The 25,463-nt window shown below is 41.3% G+C and overlaps 1 protein-coding gene across 3 annotated transcripts in view; it reads right to left on the bottom strand.

The window, feature by feature from the left end:
• The window catches only part of SHANK2 (SH3 and multiple ankyrin repeat domains 2), a 717,042-nt gene that overhangs the window by 491,832 nt on the left and 199,747 nt on the right, over nucleotides 1–25,463 (bottom strand). For all 3 annotated transcript variants that reach the window (XM_039911444.1, XM_039911445.1, XM_039911446.1), the window contains one exon: nucleotides 6,487–6,553. In XM_039911444.1, the coding sequence (XP_039767378.1) occupies nucleotides 6,487–6,553 (67 nt within the window). The remainder of the gene's footprint in view (nucleotides 1–6,486; nucleotides 6,554–25,463) is intronic.

Raw genomic sequence — 25,463 nt, 5'->3', positions numbered from 1 at the left:
TATTATAATTCTTACCTTTAATCCCACAGTATTATCCTTTTAATTCCTCAAAATCTTTAATCTATTAACAGGATTCAGTGCTTCAAAATGGTACCCATTACCAACCTGTTCTCTTGGTTTGATCCCATATAAGACTAAGCCAACATCACCCTTTAGCCTTTCACTACCCCAGACCTAGATTTCCATGAAATCCAAACCAACAGGAAATCCAAAGGACAAGTATGCTAAGTATCTTTCCTACCTTGTGCCTGATTTCCATTATGCCAACTACCAGTTTTTCCTTAGATAGCTATCTGTTCAGAAGTGGAAGAAGGCAAGACCAAGGCAGTGGTGTGTGGGTGGGGTCTATGCAAATTTTAGAGAGGTGAATTGTTCTAAAAAACCATGAGGCAGCAAAACTTCTACCTGCAAAACTGATTTCAACACTTAATTTCTTTGTTTCTCTAAACAGAATTAGCACTTGTGGGGAAGAATCAGACAGGACCAAGGTATAGTCGGGGCCACCATTTTGTGTCTTGCACCCATGTAAAACTCCAGGAAGTAAGACATCAGTTCCATTCCTTAAACCTCCCCGTCACGGTCAGAAACAGAACCCAGCTGCTGCACTCTGCCCAGGGTTTCCACTGCCGAACTTTGGCTCTTTGCTTTAGGAATATATTGGCAATTCCAAAACTCCCTTTTCTGGAGAGGTGGAAAAGGAGGGGATATAAACTGGTGTAAACACAGGTTGGTACGGTCATTCACTGTACTCATGGGAGAGATGTTGTGGTAGGAAATCCAAGCATTCCCCTCTCCTTAACTCAAGTAAAGTGGGCCTGTCCCAATGCTGCCCATGGTGCCCACGGATGGGCAAGTGGCAGGGATGAGAGGCACTTGGCTGCCTCCATCTGAGTCTCCTCACTAAGGAAATCCCTACTTGGATGAAGTAGGAACACAGCACCAAAGACAAACTCGTTCATTAAGTGAAAATGAGGGAGAAAGCTGAGGAGGATTCATCTCTTGATCTAATGCTGAATGTCTTGGTTGCCCACATTGTTCAAATGATTTTTAATAGCAAATGGTCATATTTCACTAGAAAACTCTTTGCTTCATAGAGCAACTTTGCAACTTTGTAACCCCCTCCAACTATGTCAATGAGTATAGCATGCAGTAATTCAATTGGCTTCCATTCTATCTAGCTTCATCCATGTGTTTGTTGTTACTAAGTATTGGAGACTTGAGGATTCATAAATACAGGAAAAAGTTCCAAATATCTTTTATGTTTGCCTTCTCCACTACTAGAAAAAGGAATCATTTAGCCAAAGGTTTCAGATTATTCAGAAAGGTAATTTCTCCTCTTACATTACTTTGGGCAAAATGTTCTAAGTATCAAGTTTGAATTCTCCCTTTTAACAATATCTAGGTACTCATTTTATTTCAATTAAGCCCTTTTTCTGGATTTTTCCAGACTTGAGACACCTTTTCTTGGATTTCCCTGACTTAGTATTGATATATATATATATATATATATATATATATTTTAACATTCTACAAACTTTTTGAAAATGTAATTTAGATAATTTTTCAGTTAGTGTAGTATTTCACAAGCTTCTGTGTTTTAATTTGATTTTAAGTATGAGCTAAGTAAAGAATCTCTACCTGCATGTCCCACCACCACCTCAGCTCAATATGCCTAAAAATGAACTCTTCAGTACCCCCATAGACCCCCTCTTCTCCTCTTAAAGTTCCCATCATGATCAACATCACCACCATTCTTCCCCTAACTCAAACATGGCATTATCCTTGTCTCCTCCATTTATTTGAACACCTACATTCAGTCCATCACCAAATATTGGTTCTTCACTTCCAGAATCTATCCCTTCCCCATCCAAGTAGTCACCATGCTGGTCCTGGCACTTGATATAGCCCAGCTTGATTACTGTCCTCAGCTTCTCCCATCTCCAATGCATACCTCAATCTGTTGCCTAGACTGCTTTTCAAAAATGCTCCCCATTACACACAAATCTCCAGTGATTGCCCATTCCTCTCTATATCATCCTTCTGATAATGGATTTTAAGGCACTCAATAAGGTTTCTCTCTCTTACTTGCCCATTCTCTTCTCCTAATACACCCTAGTTCAGAATCTTCATTCCACTCAAGCTAAACTCCATTCTCATCTCTTCAGCTGCCAAACTCTTGATCAAGCCCTCTTTCCTTTCTGAAATTCCCTCCCATTTTATATATGACAGACCATAGAACAGTTTCCATCTTTAAAGCACTTTTAGAATTACATCTTTTCCACGTGGTCTTTCTCATTCAATACCTAACCTCCCAACTTGATATCCCCTAGTTCCTACATCAGAACTATCATGAAACCTAAGCACAAACATTCTCATGATCACAAATTCCCAGAACTTATGTACATATCTTATATACTCTACTGACACCTATCTATAATATTCTTTTTTAACTGCTCACCCCTCTAGGTTGAAAACCCCTCGAAGAATCATTCATTCATTCACACATTCAATCATATTTACTGAGCACTTACTGTGTGCAGAGCACTGTACTGGCGCTTGGAAAGTAATTCCATTGGACTCTCCTAAGTGCTTGATGACGTCCTCAGCACACATGTGGTGCTCAGTAAATATATGTATCGATCAATTAATTGAATGGCCTGAATATTTGCATTACTTCCATAGCTTGGCCTCACTCTTGAAACAATCATATTTATAGGATTGGTGACTATTACTACAAAGAATACCTGGCAGTCAAAATGTATTATTCCTTTTGTTTATATTTAAAAACAAGCATAAAAATCATATATTCCTCTACTGCATACTCACAAATGCTTAGCAAAATGCCCAGCACACGGGTGACACTCAATAAATAGTACTGATTGATAATCCATGGTTTTGAAAACAAAGATGATTCTACATATGGAAGGGGAAAAGGTCATATATATTTAGGCAGGAGAGCTAAACTAAAAAGAACACTCAGATCTGACTGCCTTTTTGTTTCAGAGAGTCGGAAGAGAGATAGAATAACAATCAACTGAGAAGAAAGCAAGGAGGGAGACCTAGTGGCTTTGTTTCTACCTTTAAATTCTTTGACTAATAGAGCATAAACTGGCTAGGCAGGTTATAATCATATCCTGCATTCAGTCTAGAAGACTAAAATCATTAACTGAGTTCCTTAGATTACTGACTAACAGAAGTACCCGATGCTTTCCCACGGTTTCCTCCCTCCCTTTCTCCCTCCCTATGCACACTTGGAAGCAACCGAGCGGGAATGAACCTATTTTTCTAGGGCCCAGGGCTACTCGGTTTTATAAGTCCCCCACGTAATATGTGATGACATTACATCAAGCTGCACATGGCATAATGTGATAACACTACTGCATCATACAAGTGCTTCATAGCAGCAGCAGTTGATGCCAGTAGAAAGGAGAGAAGGTAAGAAAAGGTAAGGAAAAAGGAGAGAAGAGGAGGGAAAAGGAAGGAATAGGACAGGAAGGGAGGGGAAAGAAAGTGAGATAAAAGGAAGGGAAAGAAGGAAGAGAAGGGGAAGGAAGAAGGGGCACAATGGACTGGCACTAGAATTGGTTACTCTTAGCACCCTCCCTCTCCCGGTGCAAGAAGGCAGTATCCACACAGCTGGACTCAGGCACTAGTAGCACAGTCCCTCCTTTAACATCTGATCGACCAGTGGAGCAGAGGAGCCCCTCAACCTCCTGGACAAGGGCTGCAGGGAGATCTCTGGGAATAGATGGATCCCATTCTCTTCAGCTCTGAAGCACTGTTTTTTTGGTTAGCTTTGTTTTTTTCAATGGTATTTGTTAAGCACTTACTATGTGTCACTCACTGTACAAAGCGCTGGGGTAGATACAAACCAATTAGGTTGGACACAGTCCATGTCCCACTTGGGACACAGATTTAATCCCCATTTTTCAGATGAGGAAACTGAGGCCTAGAGAACTGAAATGACTTACACAATGTCACACACCAAGCAAGTGGCAGGGCCAGGGATTCGAACTCATGTCCTTCCAACTCCCAGGCCCAAGCTCTAACCATTAGGCCACACTGCTTCCCAATTTATGGTCAGTGACAGGTTTTAGCTGTGCTGCCTGGGTGCAGCAGTAAGGGGAGAGCTTACAGGGGCTGCCTGTTGGGTGTCTAATACCTGGGCAGAGAATGTGTCTGCTATTAAACACTTAGTATGGCGCTCTGCACACAGTAAGCGCTCAATAAATACAATTGAATGAATACTGTTATATTGTACTCATATAACAGTAAGGTACTTATCATATATTATATATTGTACTTAGTACAATACTCAGCATACATTAAGCACTCAATAAATATGAATGACTGAATACTGCTGCCCCTTGTCACAGCTCTCCCAACCTCCCTCCTTCCCTGTCAGCTCTAAAAAGCAGCCAAGCCAAGCTAAGCCTCCAGGGTGGGCAAGCATTCTCCCTTGGCTTTTGAGTAGATTGGCAGTGGTGATGCTGTGCCCAGTAGCAGTTCAATATTTTGTGAGGTCTTTGTCCAGGGCTCCCCTCTGCCCAAGGTCCTGGGCAGGGTTTTTAAATGCTTCACCTCCACCCCCAAATTTCACCCCATCCAGACAGCCCAATTTGCTTCCAAGAAGAGCCAGATATGGCTTCTGAATTACAAGTTGCAGACTCAGTCAGTATTATTTATTGAGCACTTCTGGGTAAGAAAATCAGGAACATCTAATCAATTTTGTGAATCCAGCGAGCCACAGAGAGCCATTTACTTCAGAAGGTTCTATTGTGGTAGGAAAAACATCATCTTGAGTAAACTAGAGTGAGTTAGAATGGACTTTAAATCCTATGGAACAAAGCACACTAGCAATCAATCAATCAGTGGTATTTATTGAATACATACTGTGTGCAGAGCACTGTACTAAGCGCTTCGGAGAATACGACGCAACAGAGTTGGTAAACACACTCCCTGCCTAAGATGAGTGTATAATCTAGAGGCAGAGGCCAGGAACACTTTTGAATGGAGGACAACACTCATGCCAGCTCAGGAGTAACAATAATAATAATGTTGGTATTTGTTAAGCGTTTACTGTGCCAAGCACTGTTCTAAGCACTGGGGTAGATACAAGGTAAACATGTTGTCCCATGTGGGGCTCACAGTCTTCATCCCCATTTTACAGATGAGGTAACTGTGGCACAGAGGAGTTAAGTGCCTGGCCCAAGTTCACACAGCTGACAAGTGGCAGAGGTGGGATTAGAACCCATGACCTCTCAATCCCAAGCACATGCTCTTTCTACTAAGCCATGCTGCTTCTCTAGCCCTGGCACTGCTCTTTCCCTAAGCTACCACCAATCTAAACCAGCAGAGCTTTAACCTGGGCCTGAACCAGGGCTATCTCTTTAGCTGTGGATGAATCAATTACACCTGTAAATAGAATAATGAAATCTGTGCTTTAAGTACCTCACAGCTAATAAATCCCTTAGTCATTTTAAACGAAAACCGTTTTCACATCTGAATTCCAATCTATCCCATTTTATTATATTCTCACGACAGGAAGAGAATCAGTAAGTCACTGGTGTTTCATTTTCTAAATCACTTTACAAACTTCAAGTCATCCATAGCCATAACATGCAGAGTGAGCATTACTGTCGCCATCTTATGAATGAACAGCCTAGAGCACAGAACAACAATCACGTGACTTTCCCAGACCCACACATGCCATGCCATATTACTAGATTTCTGGCCAAACATTTAGTGTACATAATCACAGGGAGGTGCGGAGAGAAGTCTCATGGCAACGTTGGTTCACATTCATTAGAGAAATGATGCCTTTGAGAAAAAACCCGTAACAAATTTAAGATTCCCTGTCCTGTGTACTACATCTAAAATGTTAAATCGATCAAGTTATGCTTTTCAAAATGTTTAAGTGATAGTAAAACAAATGTGTGTATCTATGAAAATTTTTCCTCTCCTGAAATCTACTACATTAAGGTAAAAAGATGGTTGTTTAATTTAAAAAGCCTGTGCATAAATGATGGGTTTCTTACCAATCATCAATCATCCTGCCATGCCCTCTGAAGAGAAGCAGAAGGGACATGGAGAAAATTGGCCAGGGAGAATTTGGGGGAGGAGTGGCAGAGGATCAGTGAGATACTGGTCTCAGCAGCAGAAGAGCCAGGGGGAGAATAGGAGAATGGGGCTCTGTTCAACAGGCTTCTAAAATAGGTTTATAAACATGAGCTATACAATCCCAACCTATTCCCTAGGCCTGCTGCCTGGTTTACCCCCTCATCAATCATCCACCTGACTCCAGAGGCCAAATGTCCTGATAGTCTCTGCTCATCATATGACAGGAAAAATAGGGGCAGGGACCGAAAATACGGCAGCATTGTTCTATTTTAAATAGGCTACTATACAGTTTATTTCCTACAGGCAAACCTTACTGTTCTGAATTCTGATTCAAAGCCACCATGGTTTTTAAAATATTGAACTTACCAATATCTGTTTCCTTGTGATTCTTGATATACTCAGCCAGCTCAAAATTTCCTGCTATAATCGCCACCTAAAATAGGGTACAAAATAGAAAATTAACAGAAAATCAAAGGATAAAGCCAAAAGACTCCTGAAAAGGGAAGTTGACATTCCACAGAGGATCTCTCTGATATCCAACTTTACACTCTTTTGTAAAAAGTTTGTTTTAAGTCTTTGATTTTTTTTACCACAAGATATTCAGTATTTATTCAGCAGTCACTGAATAAATATTTGGTATTTATTAAGCACCACTAACAGCCTGTGATGGATGAATTCACAGACACTTACCCTTAGCTACCCATAGTATTTAAGCATCACTAGCTTTATTACATCTGGATATTCAAAGTTCAAATCTTGATATCTCCATAATTACTCTTAATATATTTCATCTGTTTCCAGTGTTTGTACTTCAGCATAGAACTGATTAAATCCACGTAGTCTCAAAATTTCAGTATGGATAATAAGGAGATGAAAAGCTGGATGTTATCATGAGAAACTATATTCAATTCATCAGCAGACTTGTGAAAAATGCTGTATAGTGATGTATGCATAGCAGAGTATTGAAACGTTTCCAGAAATTATTGCAAATCTTCAGAACTTAGAACGAAAATGATTCAGTGTTTTAAAGTGGGATAGGAGATAATCTCCAACTCATGCATTCTTTAGGAATTTAAAAAAAAATCAGAGATGAGTTTTGATCCGACCACTGGTGAGGAAGTTGACAAAAATCAATGCTAACAAGATACAGAAAGAGCCCGGGCTTGGGAGACAGAGGTCGTGGGTTCTAATCTCTCTTCCACCACTTTTCTGCTGTTTGACCCTGGGCAAGCCACTTGACTTCTCTCTGCCTTAGTTACCTCATCTGTTAAAGGGTGATAGAGACTGTGAGCCCCACATGGGACAACTTTGTTACCTTGTATCTACCCCAGCACTTAGAACAGTGCTTGGCAAATAGTAAGCGCTTAACAAATACCATCATTATTATTATGACAGATGACGCTCAGTCCCTCTAGACCAGAAACTCCTTGTGGGCAGGGAAGTGTCTACCAACTCTGTTGCATTGAATCCTCCCAAGCCAGTGCTTGGCACACCGCAAGTACTCAATAAATATCACTGATATATTGCTAGATAGCCCTGAGACTTCAGGATTGAGAAACTGCATGAAGTAATTGATTACACTGTTAGAGCTTTATGCAGCATCAGTCATAGTCTCTACTCCCTTGTCAGGGGTGTTTCCTTTGAGATCCTGGCTTTATGAGTCAGTAAGCAGGTGCAGCTGAGCCACATTGTGAAATTCAAGTCAATGTCTTTTTAATGTGTGGGATAACTTATGACCAATGACCGCCCTGACCACCAGCACTATGCTTCAGCAACGTACTCAGCGGGCAGCTGCTATGGTGGATGCAGCACTCTTTGTTCAGGAATCCAGATGGGCCTGATCCCCCCGTGGAACTCACTAGGTCAGGGATATCAAGAGCCACAAACCAAAAAGATAATAGGGTTCAGAACTGCAGATAAAAAAAATTCATTTAACAGGAATGGCGAGTAGGCTTACTGAGGCAGGCTTCTTGAAGAGTAGGCTTTTCAAGAAGCAGTGTGGCCTAGTGAATAGAGATTGGGACTGGGAGTCAGGGGACCTGGGTTCTAATCTCAGCTCTGCCCCCTGCCAGTTATGTGACCTTGGGCAAATCACTTATCTTCTCTTTCTCACCTGTAAAATGAGGATTCAAAATATGTTCTTCACCGCCTTGTCCTATGTGATCAGGGATTGCTTCTGACCTGTCTTGTATCTATCCCAGTGCTTAGCACATAGTAAGTACTTAAATACTACATTGATAATGATGGTAGAAAGAAGTGGTAATGAGTGGTGGGAAGCAGACATTCTCAGAGAAGGGAACTACGATGCTAGCACTAAGCACTCTACTAAGCACTGGGATAGGTACAAGACAAACAAGTTGGGAAGGGTCCCTATCCCACATGGGGCGCACAGTCTAAAGGGGAGAGAGAACAGGTACTGAATCTCCATTTTACAGATGAGATAACTGAGGCACAAAGAAGTGAAGTGACTTGCTCAAGGCCACACATTAGACACGTGGCAGAGACTGGATTAGAACCCAGATCCTCTGACTCCCAGGTTTGTGCCCTTTCCCATTAGGTCCTGTTGGCAGTGAGCCACAGGGACAAACAAGAGACAACCAGGGGAGGGCCTGGCCGTGGGGCCAAGTCAAGTCTCTCACCCCTCCCCATCCAGAGCCCATACAACATCAAAAAGTCAATCACAAAGGTACTTTACTTAGTATGTCATCACAGGATACACAAGTGAAGATTGGGTCCATTCTGATTATCTTGAAATCACCTCAGTGTTTGGCAGTGCTTGGTCCATAATAAGCACTTTACAAATATTGCTACTAATATAATTATTACTATTATTAATCAATTAATGGTATTTATTGAATGCCTACTGTGTGCAGAGCACTATATTATGTGCTGGGGAAAAGAGAGCAGAGCTTTTTTTTTAAGGTATTTGTTAAGCTCTTACTATGTGCCAGGCACTGTTCTAAGTGTTGGGGTAAGACATAAATTAATCGGGTTGGGCATAGTCCATGTCCCATATAGGGCTTACAGTCTTAATCCCCATTGTACAGATGAGAAAACTGAGGCACAGAGCAATGAAGTGACTTTCCCAAGGTCACACAACAGACAAGTGGCAGAGGCAGGATCTGAACCCAGGTCCTTTTGACTTCCAGGATCATGCTCTATCTGCTAGGCCACGCTGCTTCTCAGAGTTGGCAGGCACGTTCCCACCTTACAGCTTGAGGGGCAGTTCTCCAGTCAGAAATGTTCCCTCCTGACAATATGGCTCCAGAGGCGTTCCCCTACTTGCAGAGATTCTTAGGGCCAAGGTCTTTCCCCGGGACCCACCAACAGTAAGGCTGCAAAGAACATTTTGACGACTAGTGGATGCCAGGCTCTTCAAAAGATTAGTAAAATTCAAAAAAGGAAGGAAATAATATCAGCAAAGACCTCTGCCTCAAGTACAAGCTGAAACAAGTTCATGATCCACTGCTTACTAACAAGCAAGCATTTTGTATTATGCTTGAAGTCAGGTCATTTAACTCTGTAGGCTGGATGGTGAGGCATGCTCAGGCTGTTTGGAATGGGAGAGTGTTGATTAGCACCTCTACTGTAAACAAAGCTGTTCCTAATGCAAAAAGTTATCCCAGTGCCAGAGCCATTTCAGAAAACAAAATTCTGCAGCCTCTCCTGAACCAAATCAAATTATGTTATTTATTGAACACCTGTGGGCGGGGCTCTGTACTATATACAAGCGTTAATACACTACGATCTAGAATAGAATTATAGCTTGATACTAGAACATTTAACAGGACATTAAAGGAGCAAAGTGTTGGGGGGGGGTGCTGAGTTGTAAGTAGGAAATCAGCAAAGTAAGGTAGGCGTGGGCAAGGTGATGGAGTGCTTTAAAGCCGGTGGTAAGGAGTTTCCATTTGATGCAGAGGTGGATGGGCAACCCCTGGAAGGATTTGAGGAGTGGGAAAACGTGGATTGAATGGTTCTGTAGAAAAATGATCCGGGCAACATAGTTAAGTTTGGACTGAAGTGGGAAGAGACGGGAGGTATGTATGTCAACAAGGAGGCTGATGCAGTAATCAAGGCGGGATGAGATAAGTGCTTAGATTAACAAGGTTGCTGTTTGGATGGAGAGAAAAGGGCATATTTTGGTCAGGTTGTGAAGGCTGAACTGACAGGATGTGATGACAATAAATATGTGGATTGAATGAGAGAGATAAGGTGATGATAAGGCCAAGGTTATGGGACTTGCAGGACAGGGAGGATGGTGATGATGTTTACATTGATGCAAAAACCAAGGGGGATGCCAGGATTTGGGTGGGAAAGTGAGGAGTTTTGTTTTGGACATAATTTGGACAATGATTAGGTTAGCTAACAAAATGATAAATTATCAAGAGCTGGTAATTAAAAAGAAAAATTCTAAGCTTTATTTCATATTCAGCAATTTTTTTTTCAAAATAGCTCAATGCATATATAAAACAGAGTAATAAAAAGCACTTCTTTTATTTGAAATAATTGCAGGATTGCTTTTCATTTGATAATTTTAACTCCAGACACAGGATGTTCCTTGAATGATTTTGTTCTCGGCAATTGTACGCTTGTAAATGAGCATTCAGGAATGAGTTTAAGATTGCATCAAGTCAATTACATTCTTTTCAGATATTAAAGGGACTTTGTCTTATTAATGCATGGATCTCTTCCAGTACAATTTATTGTGGAGTGTCTATTCCCAAAGGCCTTCAGAAAAAGAATAGCTAATCATCTGTCTTAGGTAATTTTAGCATCTGCCTGGATGTGGTAACTTTTTAAGGCCTCTTTCAGCTTGGATTAACTACCAAAATTACCTGGAAAAAGCATGATACTGTTGTAAAAGAGCCTTCTCATTTCAAGAATGTGAAATATTTCTGAGCCTTATAATATTAAATGTTTGAGTTTCAAATACTGTGAATTAATATTCCGAGTGAACATTATGATAGCAACAATATTTCTTTTCACTTATCTGACAATTCTCAATTGTCTTAAATGGTTTCAGGAGTACTTACTATAAAAATACTGTTTACAGAATCTAGAGAGCAGTACAAAGACGGAAAGCAAAAACATACATTTACTTTGCTGGTATAAACAAACACCCAGAAAAATACACAAAGTCCAGGCAGGTAGAATTAGTCAGAAACTCCTGCCTCCAGCCCCATGACTGTAGCTAGAAATTCGAAGGCCCATGAAACTGTGAAAATGCAATTCCCATTGATCTGCCCCAGGCCAGATATACTGGCCTTTACGTGTGTTGCCCAGATTACTGTTGTGGTTGTAGCATAATGACACATACTCCTATCATGTACTTTTTTGGCATTCATTCATTTTCTTTACACTCACAGGCCAGGGGCAATGACGAATAAATATCTATCCTAAGAAGTAACCACTAATTAATAATAATTAATAATTGTGGCATTTATTAAGCACTTATGTGCCAAGCAGTGTACTAAGCACACTAGGATGGTTACAAGCAAATCAGGTTGGACACAGTCCTTGTCCCACATAATAATGTTGGTATTTGTTAAGCGCTTACTATGTGCAGAGCACAGGGGTAGATACAGGGTAATCAGGTTGTCCCACATGAGGCTCACAGTTAATCCCCATTTTACAGATGAGGGAACTGAGGCACAGAGAAGTTAAGTGACTGGCCCACAGTCATACAACTGCTAAGTGGCAGAGCCAGGATTCGAACACATGACCACTGACTCCCAAGCCCGGGCTCTTTCCACTGAGCCACGCTGCCCACAAGGGGTTCACTGCCTTAATCTCCATTTTACAGATGAGGTAACTGAGGCCCACAGAAGTTAAGTGACTTGTCCAAGGTCACACAGTGGACAAGGGGCAAAGCCAGGATTAAAGTCCAGGTCCTTCTGGCTCCCAGGCCCATGCTCTATTTATTCATTCATTCATTCATTCATTCCATCGTATTTATTGAGCAGTTACTGTGTGCAGAGGACTGTACTAAGTGATTGGAAAGTACAATTCAGCAGTAAAGAGAGAAAATCCCTGCCCACACTGGGTTTACAGTGTAGAAGGGCGAGACAGGCATCAAAACAAGTAATCAGGCAACAATATATATATAAATAGAATTAGAGGTATACGCACATCAGAACAAGTAAACAGGCATAAATATAAATACATTGAATTATAGACATGTATAGATATACACAAGTACTGTGGGGCAGGGAGAGGGCATAGAGCAAAGGGAGTGAGTCAGGGCGATGCAGAAGGGAGGGGAAGCTGAGGAAAAGGGGGGCTTAGTCTGAAAAGGTCTCTTGGAGAAGGTGAGACTTCAGTAGGGCTTTGAAAGGAAGAAGTGTAATTGTTGGGCAAATTTGAGGAGGGAGGGCATTCCAGGCCAGAGGTAGGACATAGGCCAGGGTCAACGGCGGGTCAGGCGAGAAGGAGGCACAGTGAGAAGGTTAGCACTAGAGGAGTGGAGTGTGTGGGCTGGGATGTAGAAGGCGAGAAGGGAGGTGAGGTAGGAAGGGGCAAGTGATGGAGAGCTCTGAAGCCAATAATGAGGAGTTTTTGTTTTTGTTTGCTCTATCCACTAGACCACTCTGCTTCTCTACAAGAAGATGCCTCCCCACTGGGGAATTGAACTCCGATCTCACATGTGACAGGCAGGGATACTCACTACTATACTGACAAGAAGCTCTGCAGAGAAACTGCAAGGAAAACCTCCTTTCTTTCTTCCAACACGGACCTTGTTGGTCGTGGATAGCAATACCAGATTCTGTAGTTATATAATGAAACGGCCTTTAAGGAAATGACTTGGGAAAATGGCACTGGTTACACCAGGAGTACTAATTGTATTTTCAAGTGAAAAGCCAAGGAAATCAAATGATTCTCTGTTAACTAAAAGAGCAGGCATGAACAGATTCAATGTATTACAAATAATAATAAGAACAAAGTAAACTTCTTGAGAACAGGGAATTCCTTTTACTTTTGTGGTACTTTACCAAAAGTTTGGAAAAGTCCAATGCTTTGCACATAGTTGATGCTGAATAAACTCAATTATTAATCGATAAAACAGTCCAATTTGAGAAGATTAAAATAAGTAGCTAAGACGGCAATGGGGCAAGGGTGGTCCTCTCAAGATCTTCGCACTCTAGGTAAACAGTCCTCGGGTAAGAGTGGCCATACCTTTCCCAAAGGAGAGGCAGGTTTCAATTTCGTGGTATTGAACAATAGGAAAGAAGCTCCCTGGACATGGGGTAAACCCAGAAATCATGCTCTCTTGAGTTGTTCGGAAATTTAAGCCTCAAGTTCTGCCTGCTTGCCTCTCCTGTAGGAATAGTGCTTCACCCCAGCAGTGTGGTAGGGACAAGACCATCCCAGCTTTGAACAGACTCTTGTAAATCCTGGAGATTTATGGAGATTCTCGGATGTTTTGGTCTCAGTCTCTGTCAGCTTCCCTCAATGTTCCAAATCATTCACATCTTCTCTTGTGTCTGTGCCCCTAGACCAGTGCTCAGAATTCAGCAGGTTCTGGATGAATGCCCCAAAGACTCTGAGGTCAGTCAATCAAGGGTATAAGTGAGTGTCTAATGTGGGAAACTCAGTGTACTAAGCTTTTGTGTACACAGAGGGGGAAGCAGTCATTAATGTAAAAAAATTGCAGGTATGTGCATAAGTACTGCAGAGCTGAGGATGGTATGAATATCAAGTACTATAAAGGGTCACACCCAAGTGTAAAGGAGAGGCAGAAGGTTCCCTGGCATCAGTGCTCCGATGATTAGAGGGGATTTTTCAAGGGACTCTCTTTGGGGTTTCCCCTTCATTCTTCCCACCCCATGGTCTCTGAAGCCATGAATTTGAAAAAAGCAGGCAAGTCAAATTGAGACTGGATAAATGCCAGTTTAGAAGCTTTGGGTCCATGCATTAGAGGTGATTAGTTGAGGTTTTACTGTATTTCCATTTAGAGGATGGCTAAACTGAGAGGTTAAGTGACTCACCCATAGCCACGCAATGAATCACTGGGACAGAAAACTCTGCCACCTATTCCCCTATTTTTAGATAGAGTGCTTCCTCCAGGGAAACTTTGGCTATCTTCCTTTCAAAGGAGGAAGGGTGCATATTATTTCATTTATAAGTGAGACCAAAAGAATTAAAAGCAGCATGGATTAGGGGATAGAGCAGGGGCCTGAGAGTCAAAGGACCTTGTTTCTAGTCGCAGCTCCACCACTTGTCTGCTGTGTGACCATGGGCAAATCACTTCACTTTTATGGGCTTCAGTTACCGCAAATGTAAAATGGGGATTGAGACTTAAGCCCCACGTATGACAGGGATTGTGTCCAACCCGATTTGCTTGTATCCACCCCAGTGCTTAATAAAGTGCCTGGCAAATAGTAAGCGCTTAACAAATACCATACTTTTATCTCCATCCATTTGCAAGATAAATAATAAAATAATTCTCAATATGGTTCTGGATAAACAGAAAAACTGCCTCTGGGAGAAAGGTGCAATTTTACTAAGTGAATACCAGTGGAGTAATCGACCATTGGGTTTCTTACAACAATTAAATTGCTTCACTTTAAGAGGGGAAATATATTTACTTTCCTCATTTTTCTGAAGGATTGGGTATGGATAAAATAGGCTACAAACAAATCTGACAGTTGCTAACTTAAGAAGCAAATTGCAATACTATACAGGCTTTCTTTGACTTCAGATGTTTTAAGTTATGAAGAAAGATACTTATAATGTTTCTTCATTTAAAATGGGTTTAAGATTTGCAACACATCAGTTTTGACTTTACAACACTAGCTTTCTGGCACTAGCTCCAGAGTGGTAGTTGCAGTTGGCAGCGGGGGTGGAGGGGCAGGGGAGGCAGGGTGAGGGGGACATTTTGGGATCCAAAGAGGAAAAAGAAAAACTATTTGAAAAGCTGTGTTGGAGGAGAAAGTGAGAGAAAGCTTAAAGAGGACGGGGGGAGTTGCTGGATTGTCCGATTGCCATGTGGTCTCACCAGGGATGGTCCACATGCCCATTTTACATTTCATGAAGGAAAATTCAGGTACACTGTAAAATCTCTTTGACTTAACCAAAAGTATTTATTGAGCACCTACAAAAGGACTATACTGTGTTCTAAGCACTTGTATAACTGAAGCAAAACACACATTCTCTGCCCACAAGAAGCTTATGAGCCAATGGGGGAAGTACACAGACTAAATTTATTTACAAATAGTGGAACCAAGAGAAAGAATAGATATATAGCAGGAAGTAGTGCAGGAAGCAACATGGCCTAGAGAAAGAGCACAACCCTGGGAGTCAGAAGACCTGGGTTCTAATTCTGGCTCCACCATTTGTCTGCTATGTGATCCTGAGCAAATCACTTAATTTAGCTATGCTTCAGTTTCTTCATCTGTAAAATGGAGAATCGATACCTGTTCTCCCTCTTACTTAGAGTGTGAAACCCATGTGGGACAGGGACTGTTTTTGACCTGATAATACTGTATCCATGCCCTAAGTATAGTGTTTTGCAAAAAGTGTTTAACAAATGCCATCAACATTATTGTTATTATTATTATTATTTTGGGATGCAGTGACCAATTATACTTAGTGAGCATTTACTGTATGCAGAGCTTTGTACTAAGTGTTTGAGAGAGTATATATTAACAGAGTTGGTAGACATGTTCCCTGCTCACATAGGGCTTACAGTCTAGAGTGGGAGACAGACGTTAAAATAAATTCCAGATACGTACATGAGCGTGGGGTGAATACTAGTGCTTAAAGGGTAAAAATCCAAGTAAATGGGTGACACAGAAGGGAGAGGGGTAAGACAAATGAGGGCTTGGTCGGGGAAGTCCTCTTGGAGGAGATATGAATAAGGCTTTGAAGGTGGGGAAAGTGATAGTCTGTCAGATATGAAGAGGAAGAGAGCTGCAGACCAGCAGAAGACTGATCAAGGAGTTGGTGAGAAGATAGATAAGATCCAGGTACAGTCGGTTGGTGTTAGAGGAGTAAAATGAGAGTGCTGAGTTCCAGTAGGAAATCACAAAATGAGAGAGGAGATTCATTCATTCAATCATATTTATTGACTGCTTACTGAATACAAAGAACTGTACTCAGCACTTGGGGGAGGACAGAGCAAGTGATTGAGTGTTTTAAAGCCAGTGGTATGAGTTTCTGTTTGATATGCAGGTGGATGAAAAACCACTTGAGGTTTTTGGGTAGTGGGGAAACAGACTGAACATTTTTTTTAGAAAAATGATTTTGGCAGCAGAGTGAAGTATGAGATGGTTGACAAATAATTGAATGTATAAATTGACAAATACATAGAAATATGAATATGTACATAAGTGCTGAAGATTAAAATGAAATACATAAGAACTAAGGGTGGATGTTAGGGAAGCAACATTCCCTAGTGGAGAGAGAGCAGGGGCTAGGCGACAGAGGACTTGACTTCTAATTCTGGCTCTGTCACATGTCTGCTCTATGCCTCTATTTCCTATCTGTAAAATAGAGTAATTGTTGTATGGTTGATGTGACTGAGTTGTGAATTAATAATAACTTTTCATTATTATGGTATTTAAGTGCTTACTATATACAAAGCAATGTACTAAGTGCTGGGGATGATAAAGGATAATCAGGTGGGACTCAAACGCCATCCCTCAATGGGCTCGCATTGTAAAGTAAGTGGAAAACAGATATTTGATCCCCATTTTGCAGATGAGGAAACTGAGGGTCAGGGAAGTTAAGCGACTTGCTCAAGTTCCCCAGCAAGTGGTTGAGCCGGAATTGGAACCCAAGCCATCTAAATCCTAGGCCTGTGGTCTTTCCACTAGGCCATGCTGCTTATCTAATTATCTAATAATCTTGGAAGAACTGAAGTTTTTGGAGCATTTTGAAGGGGGGAAAGTTGAGATCTGGCAGATTTGGAAGTAAGGCAGTTCAAGGATGAGGGAACAGCATGAGTGAGATGTTAGGAGACAGGAGAGTCAATACAAACTCATTACTGTAGTCATATCACTCATCTATAATTGAGTATGCAAATTCTGGTTAATCTTGGTAACAGAGTATCTGACATTGGTTCATAATTCTTCCACCATGAGAAAAACAATTTTTACTTAAAATGCTTCACCTATTGATTCAGATCAAGAATCAATTATATCATAAATCCAACAAGCACTGCCTGCATTTTCTTTCCATACCCCACCTTTCGCCTCTAGCCCTACATGCCGGAGATTTAGGCTGTGAACCCAAAAACTGTAACACTATTCACATTTAAACACCACATCCTGCTAAAAATCTCTGTGCCCTTCAGGTTTCTGCCCAATGTCCAAAAGGGTAAAAAGAAGGGAAAGCACTAGGGAGAATGGAAGGGAGTAATCAAATAAAGTAAAACCAAAAAATGCAGAAGAATGCACACACAGATCAGCATATTTGGCCCAGTGATGCTTTCCTTGCCCAAAAGGACTTTGGCAAGGAATACAAATCAAGACATGTCCTAACTTGACTTTTAGAAGAATAAAAGGTAATACCCTTCTGCTTTTCTGCTTGGCCTCCCTCTTAGTATCTATCGATTTTCAATTTTATCCATATTAATACATGTCCAAAAATAAACCTAGCCATGTGCTTCCATTGTACTTATCACCATAGTTCCATAGTGCTCAGGTGGAGCTATTAGTTTAGAGCTGAAAAATTGAGGAAAATTCCTCCATTACTTCTATTCTTTAAATGTTTCTCTCAAAAACTGCAGCCAGAGTAAAAGAAGAAATACCCTTCTCCCTCTCTCAGAGTGGAAGCATCTATCTAATGCTGCTGCAATCTAATTTGCTTCACAACAGTTAAAGCTATTTATAACCACACAGTTATCTGATGAATCTGTATTTGGAATATTGTTCCTTGTACATGGAGGACTTTATGCACAATACCTCCTCATTGCAGGATGTTTCTTAGGACAGTTTTCCAAATGACTTCATCACAGTACATTATTATCATTGCTGTTATGCGGTGACTATGCATCAAGCACTGTTCTAAGCACTGGGGTAGATGCAAGTTAATCAAGTCCTTGTCCCACACTGGGCTCACAGTCTAAGTAGAAGGGAGAGCATGCAGAGAATCTCCATTTTACAGATGAGAAAACTGAGGCCCAGATAAGTTAAGTGACTCAGTAGACAAGTAGCAGAGCCAGGAATAGAACCCAGGTCTTCTGACTCCCAGGCCTGTGCTCTTTCTACTAGGCCATGCTGCTCCCCTTTCCTGCTGTGAGGGTACGGAAAAGGGCAACCCCACTTCGACTGCCACTCCAGAGCCTGGGCTGACGAGTGGCGTGATAGACCTTGCCCCTTCCCCTGCTGGAGTGGCCTCTCTGTCCACAGGTCCAGTGGTGGGCACCGCTCACTCACACATCCCCCCTCTTCCAAACAGCCCCTCCGCCTCCACCCTGTCCCCTGGAGAGTGGCAACGCCGGGTGCCAGGGGATTCCGAAGGAAAGCCAGGATGGAGCCACTTCAGTTTCAGAGGAAACCATACTTGCAGGCCTCTAGTGGATGGTCCACTCCCCGCGTGCCCAGCCCTCCCCCCTCATCTACGTACCCACCATCAGCTTGAGTCTGTCCCTTCCTCCTACGGAGGATCACAGAAAATCTCACCTTCTTCTTCCCCAGTGTTGTCCACTGGGCAGAAGGTCGGGTGATCTTGTAATTTAAACTATGAATCTAATCACTTGGCAGCTACCATGAAACACTCATTTATCAGATCATCCTGAAGGATTCTGCCTGATTAACTTGTAATAATGCAAAATGTGCCAAAATCCATCATAGAACCACTGATCCCGATCTCCCAGGCACTGCAGGTTGAAGGCACCGACGAAGACTTCCATAGCAGCAGCAGAATCTAGACGTCCGTGACAACAGGAATTCACAGTAATTTAGAGGTTGGACGCGATAACAGACTTATTGACCTTCCATATGCTACACTTTGCCTTTCAGTCTTTGAAAGACCATGCTGTCCTTTTTTTATTCCATTTCCTATCTCTTTAGCTCTCTCTGCTCCAAGGTGGGCAGTGTACTACCTAGGTAGAATTCTTTGACTGCTTTAAGTAATGAGTTAGCAATGAAAATACTTGGTTGTGTATTTGGTTTCCCAGGTGAAGCCTTTTCACAGTGATGTGCCACAAACCCCAAACAGATGTCCACTGTTAAAATGAGGCACACATCCATAAAGCCACAGACCACTACCATTCCATTGAGAATTCCAAAAATGGTTAAAGAACTTTTTTATATTGTACTCTCCTGAGCACTTAGTATAGTGCTCTGCATACAAGCGCTGAATCAACATGATTGATTGAAGAAAATTTTAACAATGAAAAGTCTTCCAAGACAAAAAGAGCTCAATTTAGGATGTCCATGGTATTAGTTATAAAAGAGAGGCCCTCATCTTAAAAAAAATTACACCAGGATAAGACTTTAACTCAATAGCATTATAACTATAAGAAGCCAAATTAAATCCATTATTATTATTAATAACTATAATTATGGTACTTGTTAAACATTTGCTATGATCCAAGCACTATTCTAAGTGCTGGGGTAGATACAAGTTAATTAAGTTGGACACAGACCCTATTGTCTTACATGGGGTACATACTCTTAATCCCTGTTTTACAGATGAGGTAACTGAGGTACAGAGAAGTCACTTCGCTCAAGGTCACACAGCAGACATGTGACTGAGCTAGGATTAGAACCCAGGTCTTTCTGACTCCTAGATCCAAGCTCTATCTACTAAGCTAAGCTGAATCCAGCTCCACGGAATTCCACTTCTTGGAAATTTAGTCATCTCATCCTTTGCCTTTTATCTCTTGTGGATAACTAAACATATGTATCAGCTGTAGGGCATTGTCAATCTGTTGAGGAATATTTTTCAAGATGTAAATATTTGGGGATTTTTTTTCCTTACCCTTTTTTTTTTTAACTTTTTATTCATCACTAGAGGTTTTTAAAAAAATCACCATTATTTGGGTTTCCAATATGCCATTTAACAGTGACTACAGAAATTGAGGTATACACTGATTTTATTGATACTTATGATGGTCACCTCAGGTTGACCCATAATTGGAGTATATGAAGAGAAAAGATATTGATCATGGGAACAGAAAGACAGAAGCTTTGCAGGCAAAGGAAGACACCAGTTTTTAGAGTGTAAGTCCCCTACAGGACAGGGGCTGTACCCAATTTTTTGTTATGGTATTTGTTAAGCATTTACTATGTTCCATGCACTGACTTAATCACTGGGGTAAATGCAAGTTAATTAAGTTGGACACAGTTCCTGTCCTATATGGGACTCACTGTCTTAATCCCCATTTAGAGATGAGGTAACCGAGCCACAGAGAAGTGAAATGACTTCCCTAAAGTCACACAGCAGTCAAATGCCAGATCTGGGATTAAAATCCAGGTCCTCTGTCTCCCATATGCATTCTTTCCTAGTGTTTAGTACAGTGCTCTGCATACAATAAACATTTAATAAATATAATTACTACTACTATCAATTTGAAGGACAACAAACAGTTTAAAAGTTGGTTCCCACAACCAGGAATTGGCATGTCGATGGACTCGACCTTATTTCAAGGGCTGTTATTTAAGATGCCATAGAATGTCCTGAGACACCTTCTACAGAGGTAAACATTCACGTTATCAGGCAGCTTCAAGCCAAAGAAAAGGAAGAAAATCAAATCCACAAAAGGTAGTTTGCAATAGCTATAAGTGAGGGAGTAACAAAGGAGATCCAATCAGAAAAGGATCTGGTAAAAGGGGAAGGAGTGAGCCAGCAGGGGAATAACAGATAAAAGGTGTAAAAATAAAAGCAGGAAAATGGAATTTTAGGATTTGGATAGCTAATCTGACCTCCTCCAGGGAAACCTTGCACTGAGGGACCAGAGTGTAACCAAGAAAAACTGAAGTTCATCAAGGAAGTAGTGAACCACCCGCCTTAGATAAAAAAGCTCCTGGTTTATTTGGGGTAAACTCACTGTGGACAGGGTACATGTTTACTAAATGTACTATAGTGTACTCTCCCAAGCACTCAGTACAGAGCATTGCACACAGTAAGCCTTCAATGAAAATGATCGCTCGATTGATACCAAATCACCTTGCCTCTGTTCACAGTAGGGGCTTAATAAATGCTATTGCTTTTAATACTCCAGCTTTGCAATGAGCCCAAGAAACACTGCTAAAGGTGAACTGAGGAAACTGATACTCTGGCAGCAGGATTATCATCACAGTATAGTGTCCATCGCAGTTGTACCCCAAATGGCCTTTCGCCTGATTGGGGAAATGTAGATGGAACACCCAGATAAAAGCTGCTGTTTCACAATCTTGTCCACAGAAAGCCTCTGCAGGTATATGTCATTATCAGTGGCATTTATTGAGGGCTTACTATGTGCAGAACACTGTACTAGACACTTGAGAGTTTCTGCTTGGTGCAGCAGAGAATGGGAAATTTTTGGAGGTTTTTTGAGGTGTGGGACAATGGGTGCAGAACAGTGGTCTTGATAAGGGATCCAAGAACTAAAGTGAAATATGGACTGAAGAGGAGAGACACTAGAGGTAGGGATATCAGAGAAAGGGCTGACTATAGTAGTCACGTCAGGATATGAGAAGCGCCTGGACCGATGTGATGGTCATATTTCTACTAAGCAAAAAGGAAAAATCCACATGCAAATACAAATTTAACATGGAAATTTTATGTAGCAAATGGCAAAACAGCTTATTTGACACGGACTGATTACTATTGCTTTGGAAAAGGTTTCTCCCCTGAAGTCATTATCTGGAACAGTGAAAGTTTTGGAGGATCTAATTCCTGCCAAGTGTCTTCGTGGGAAGTTTACTAGTGCACAATGAGGTCAGAAGTGACTCCATAGACAGAGATACTATTAGCGACTATATCCCCTTCAAAAGAATCTCTGGATTCAAAGAGAAACCCACAATTTTGGCAGCAACGTTTCCTTTCCAAATCACCCAGTAGCATGGATAAATATAGACAAAGGAGGGTGAGGTTTAAGGCAGATGGAAAGACACCAAACTGTCCTCTTTCACAAATAGAGTTGAGTCTTATTGGAAATGCAGAAAAGGAGGGAGGAAGGGAGGGAGATTATGTTCATAATCATTTTACTGCCATTCGATTATTGAGTTGAGAGGCAGTTTTCATAATTTTTCATGGTGGAAACTCTTATGCTGAATTGTCAAGGAAAATGAAGGCTTTGAGCAGTTGGTGTGCAAAGAGCTAATCCTACTATTTAATAAGAAGGGACGGGGAGAGGAGGAAAGACAATGGTGTACGTGTGCAAGAAAAAGTGTGAGAAAGAGAGAAAAAGAGGGAGACAGAGAAAGACAGAGAGAGAATGAACAAAAATTTATTGATGGTTCATATGGGAAAGGGCACGCTCCATAGTGGCAAAGCACCATACTGGCTGTTGCAGTCATTCATTCATTTAATCAATCTTATTTATTGACCATCTGCTGTGCGCAATGCACTGTACTAAGCACTTGGGAGAGTACAGTATAACTTCAGACACAATGAGCTCATAGTCTAGAGGGGGAGAAAGACATTAATATAAATAAATTACAGATATATACAGATATATACAGATGTGCTGTGGGGAAGGGAGGGAGGATGAATGAAGGAGCAAGAATGAGTGCTGCAGAAAGGAGTGAGAGAAGAGGAGAGGAGGGCTCAGTCAGGGAAGGCTTCCTGGAGAAGATGTACAGCCTACTTTGTAGTAGGAGAGCAGCAAGTTGAGGTAGGAACGTACAAGATGATTAAGTGCTTTAAAGCCAATTGTGAGGAGTTTTTTCTTGATGCGGAGGTTGATGGGCAACCACTGGCCTAGTGGAAAAGACATGGGCCTGGGAGTCAGTGGACCTGGAGTCTAATCCTGGCTCTGCCATTTACCTGCTCTGTGACGTTGGGTAAGTCAGTGAACTTCTTGGTGCCTAGTTTCCCATCTGTTTCTCCCTCCCCTTTAGTCTCTGAGGCCCATGTGGGACAGGGACTATATCAGACGGCCTTATTTGTATCTACCCCAGTGCTTAGAACAGTCTGTGGTATACTGTAAGCACTTAAGAAATACTATTATTATTATGATTGTTGTTGTTAGGTGGACAAGTTATTCCTGTCCAAAGTGCTAAGGAAAGAGGTAATGATGTTGCTCTCTAGACGTCCAGTCAGTCCATGGAATGTCTGATTCTTATTCACTCCCTTTTCCTCACAGACCCCAGCTTGCACTCTTCACTCCTATCAAACTAGCATGTTATCTGTGCCTCAATTCTAGTTCCTTCTGCCATCAAAAGTTAGTCAATCACATTTATTGAGCACTTAATGGGCTTAGTACAGAGCACTGTACTAAGCACTTGGGAAAGTACACTATAACAGACACATTCCCTACCCACAACGAGCTTACAAACCATGCCTATGACTTTCCCCCTGCCTGGAACTCCCTTTCCCTTCAAATCCAAAAGAAAATGGAACTCTCCATCTTTAAAGCCCTCTGAAATAACATCTCCTCCATGAGGCCTTCCCTGATTCTTCTTATTCTCCTAGGGTTTTAGCCCTTTCAACTGCCAGCTCAGCACTTCTGTACTACCTAGGCACTTTTGAGCTTCCAACCTCTCACAATTTTTTTGCATATATTCTACATGCCCTAATATTTTTGTTAACTTATGTTCATAAACAGGTTTTTCTCTTTCCTCCTTTCTGTATATTGGTCAACATTTATCTTTCTCACTAGAAGGTAAGCTTCTTGAGAACAGGAATCATCAATCAATCAATAATATTTATTTGGTGCTTACTCAAGTAATCGGCAAATCAAATTTATTGAGTGCTGTGTGCAGAACACTATACTGAGCACTTGGAGAGTACAGAATACCAGAAGTTGTAGGCACTTTCCCTACCCACAGTGTTTGAACAGTTTTCTAAGCACATAGGCGTGTTAGTAGACATGATCCCTGCCCCCAAGAATTTACAATTCATTCAGTCGTAATTACTGAGCACTTACTGTGTACAAAGCACTGTACTAAGTGCTTGAGAGAGTACAATATAATAATAAACAGATTCCCTGCTCACAATGAGCTTACAATCTAGAGGAAGAGACAGACACTGAAGTAAATTAAGACTAGGGGAAGCAACAGAGTAAATTAAGATATGTACTTAGTACAGAGAAGGAGGTATGAGTACACAAGTGCTTGGCAATACAGAGTTGTTGAAATGACAGTAGCAAAAAAATAAGACAGGGCAATGAAAGATTAATCAGGGAAGACTTCTGGGAGGAGGGCCTTGAAGATTAGGAGAACAGTAATCTGCCAGATATGAAGGGCGTGGAAATCCCTGACAGAAGGAAAGGTGTGAACAAGAGGTCAAAGGCAAAAGAGATGAAAAAGGCACAGTAAGTAGTTTGGCTAGAGAGATGAGAGGCATGAGAGCTGGGTTTTGTAGGGGAAAAATGAGGATAAGTAGTGAGGAGAATTGATTGAGTACCTTAAAACCAATGGAATGGAGTTTCTTCTTAATATGGGGAAAACGTTCAGTGAACTGTAGAGGGTCGAGGTGGGAGTTAGAGGACAGGAATTGGAGGCAGCCATGTAAGCATCCTGCATGATGAGTTTGGAGAGGAATGGAAGGAAGTCGACGGGGTGATAACTGGATGGTATAAGTGGGGCAGAGGAGGGATGGGTTTTTCTAGGCTAAGGTATATGTGGGAATCTTTGAAAGCAGGGAGAAAAACTCCTTTGGAGAGTGAGCAATTGAAGATGGAAGTCAGGTAGGAGAGAATGGGCACAAATTCATAAATACAGTGAAAAGGGATGAGATAAGACGTGCACAATAGATTTTGAGAAAAAGTGGGACAATTCTAGAGAGAATATGGGCAAGATTGAGAGCATGATTGGAGGGTTAGGGGGAAATGAGATAGGTTTGGGGAGTTCACACCTGATGGTTTTGATTTTATCAACAAAGTAGTTGGCAAAATTATCAGAGGTGAGATGAGGAGGGGGGAACTGGGGTTTTAAAAGTCTGTAACTGTTGGTGCAGAGGATGGTCATTAGAACAATAAGGAAGGAGAAGCAGTGTTGCAGAGCAGAGAAAAGGAGAAAGTTGAAGCAGCTGAAAATAAATTACTTGTGGAATTTATAGTGATGTAACAAGTAATAATCCTTTTTAAAAAAATAATTAGAAATCCTGGATACCATTATTTTCTCCTGGTGTTCATAAAAGTATTTTTAGAAGACTCTGTGGCATCGGTTACAATAAAACATAATGTACCACCAAGCATAAAACAAACTCTTTCAAAGCCTCGATCAAATGACATTTCCTCAATCCAGTCT

Source organism: Ornithorhynchus anatinus, chromosome 3, assembly GCF_004115215.2.
Source record: "Ornithorhynchus anatinus isolate Pmale09 chromosome 3, mOrnAna1.pri.v4, whole genome shotgun sequence".
Classification (NCBI taxonomy): Eukaryota; Metazoa; Chordata; class Mammalia; order Monotremata; family Ornithorhynchidae; genus Ornithorhynchus; species Ornithorhynchus anatinus.
The sequence above is the reverse complement of the archived record's forward strand: the minus strand, read 5'-3'. Positions and strand labels throughout refer to the sequence as shown.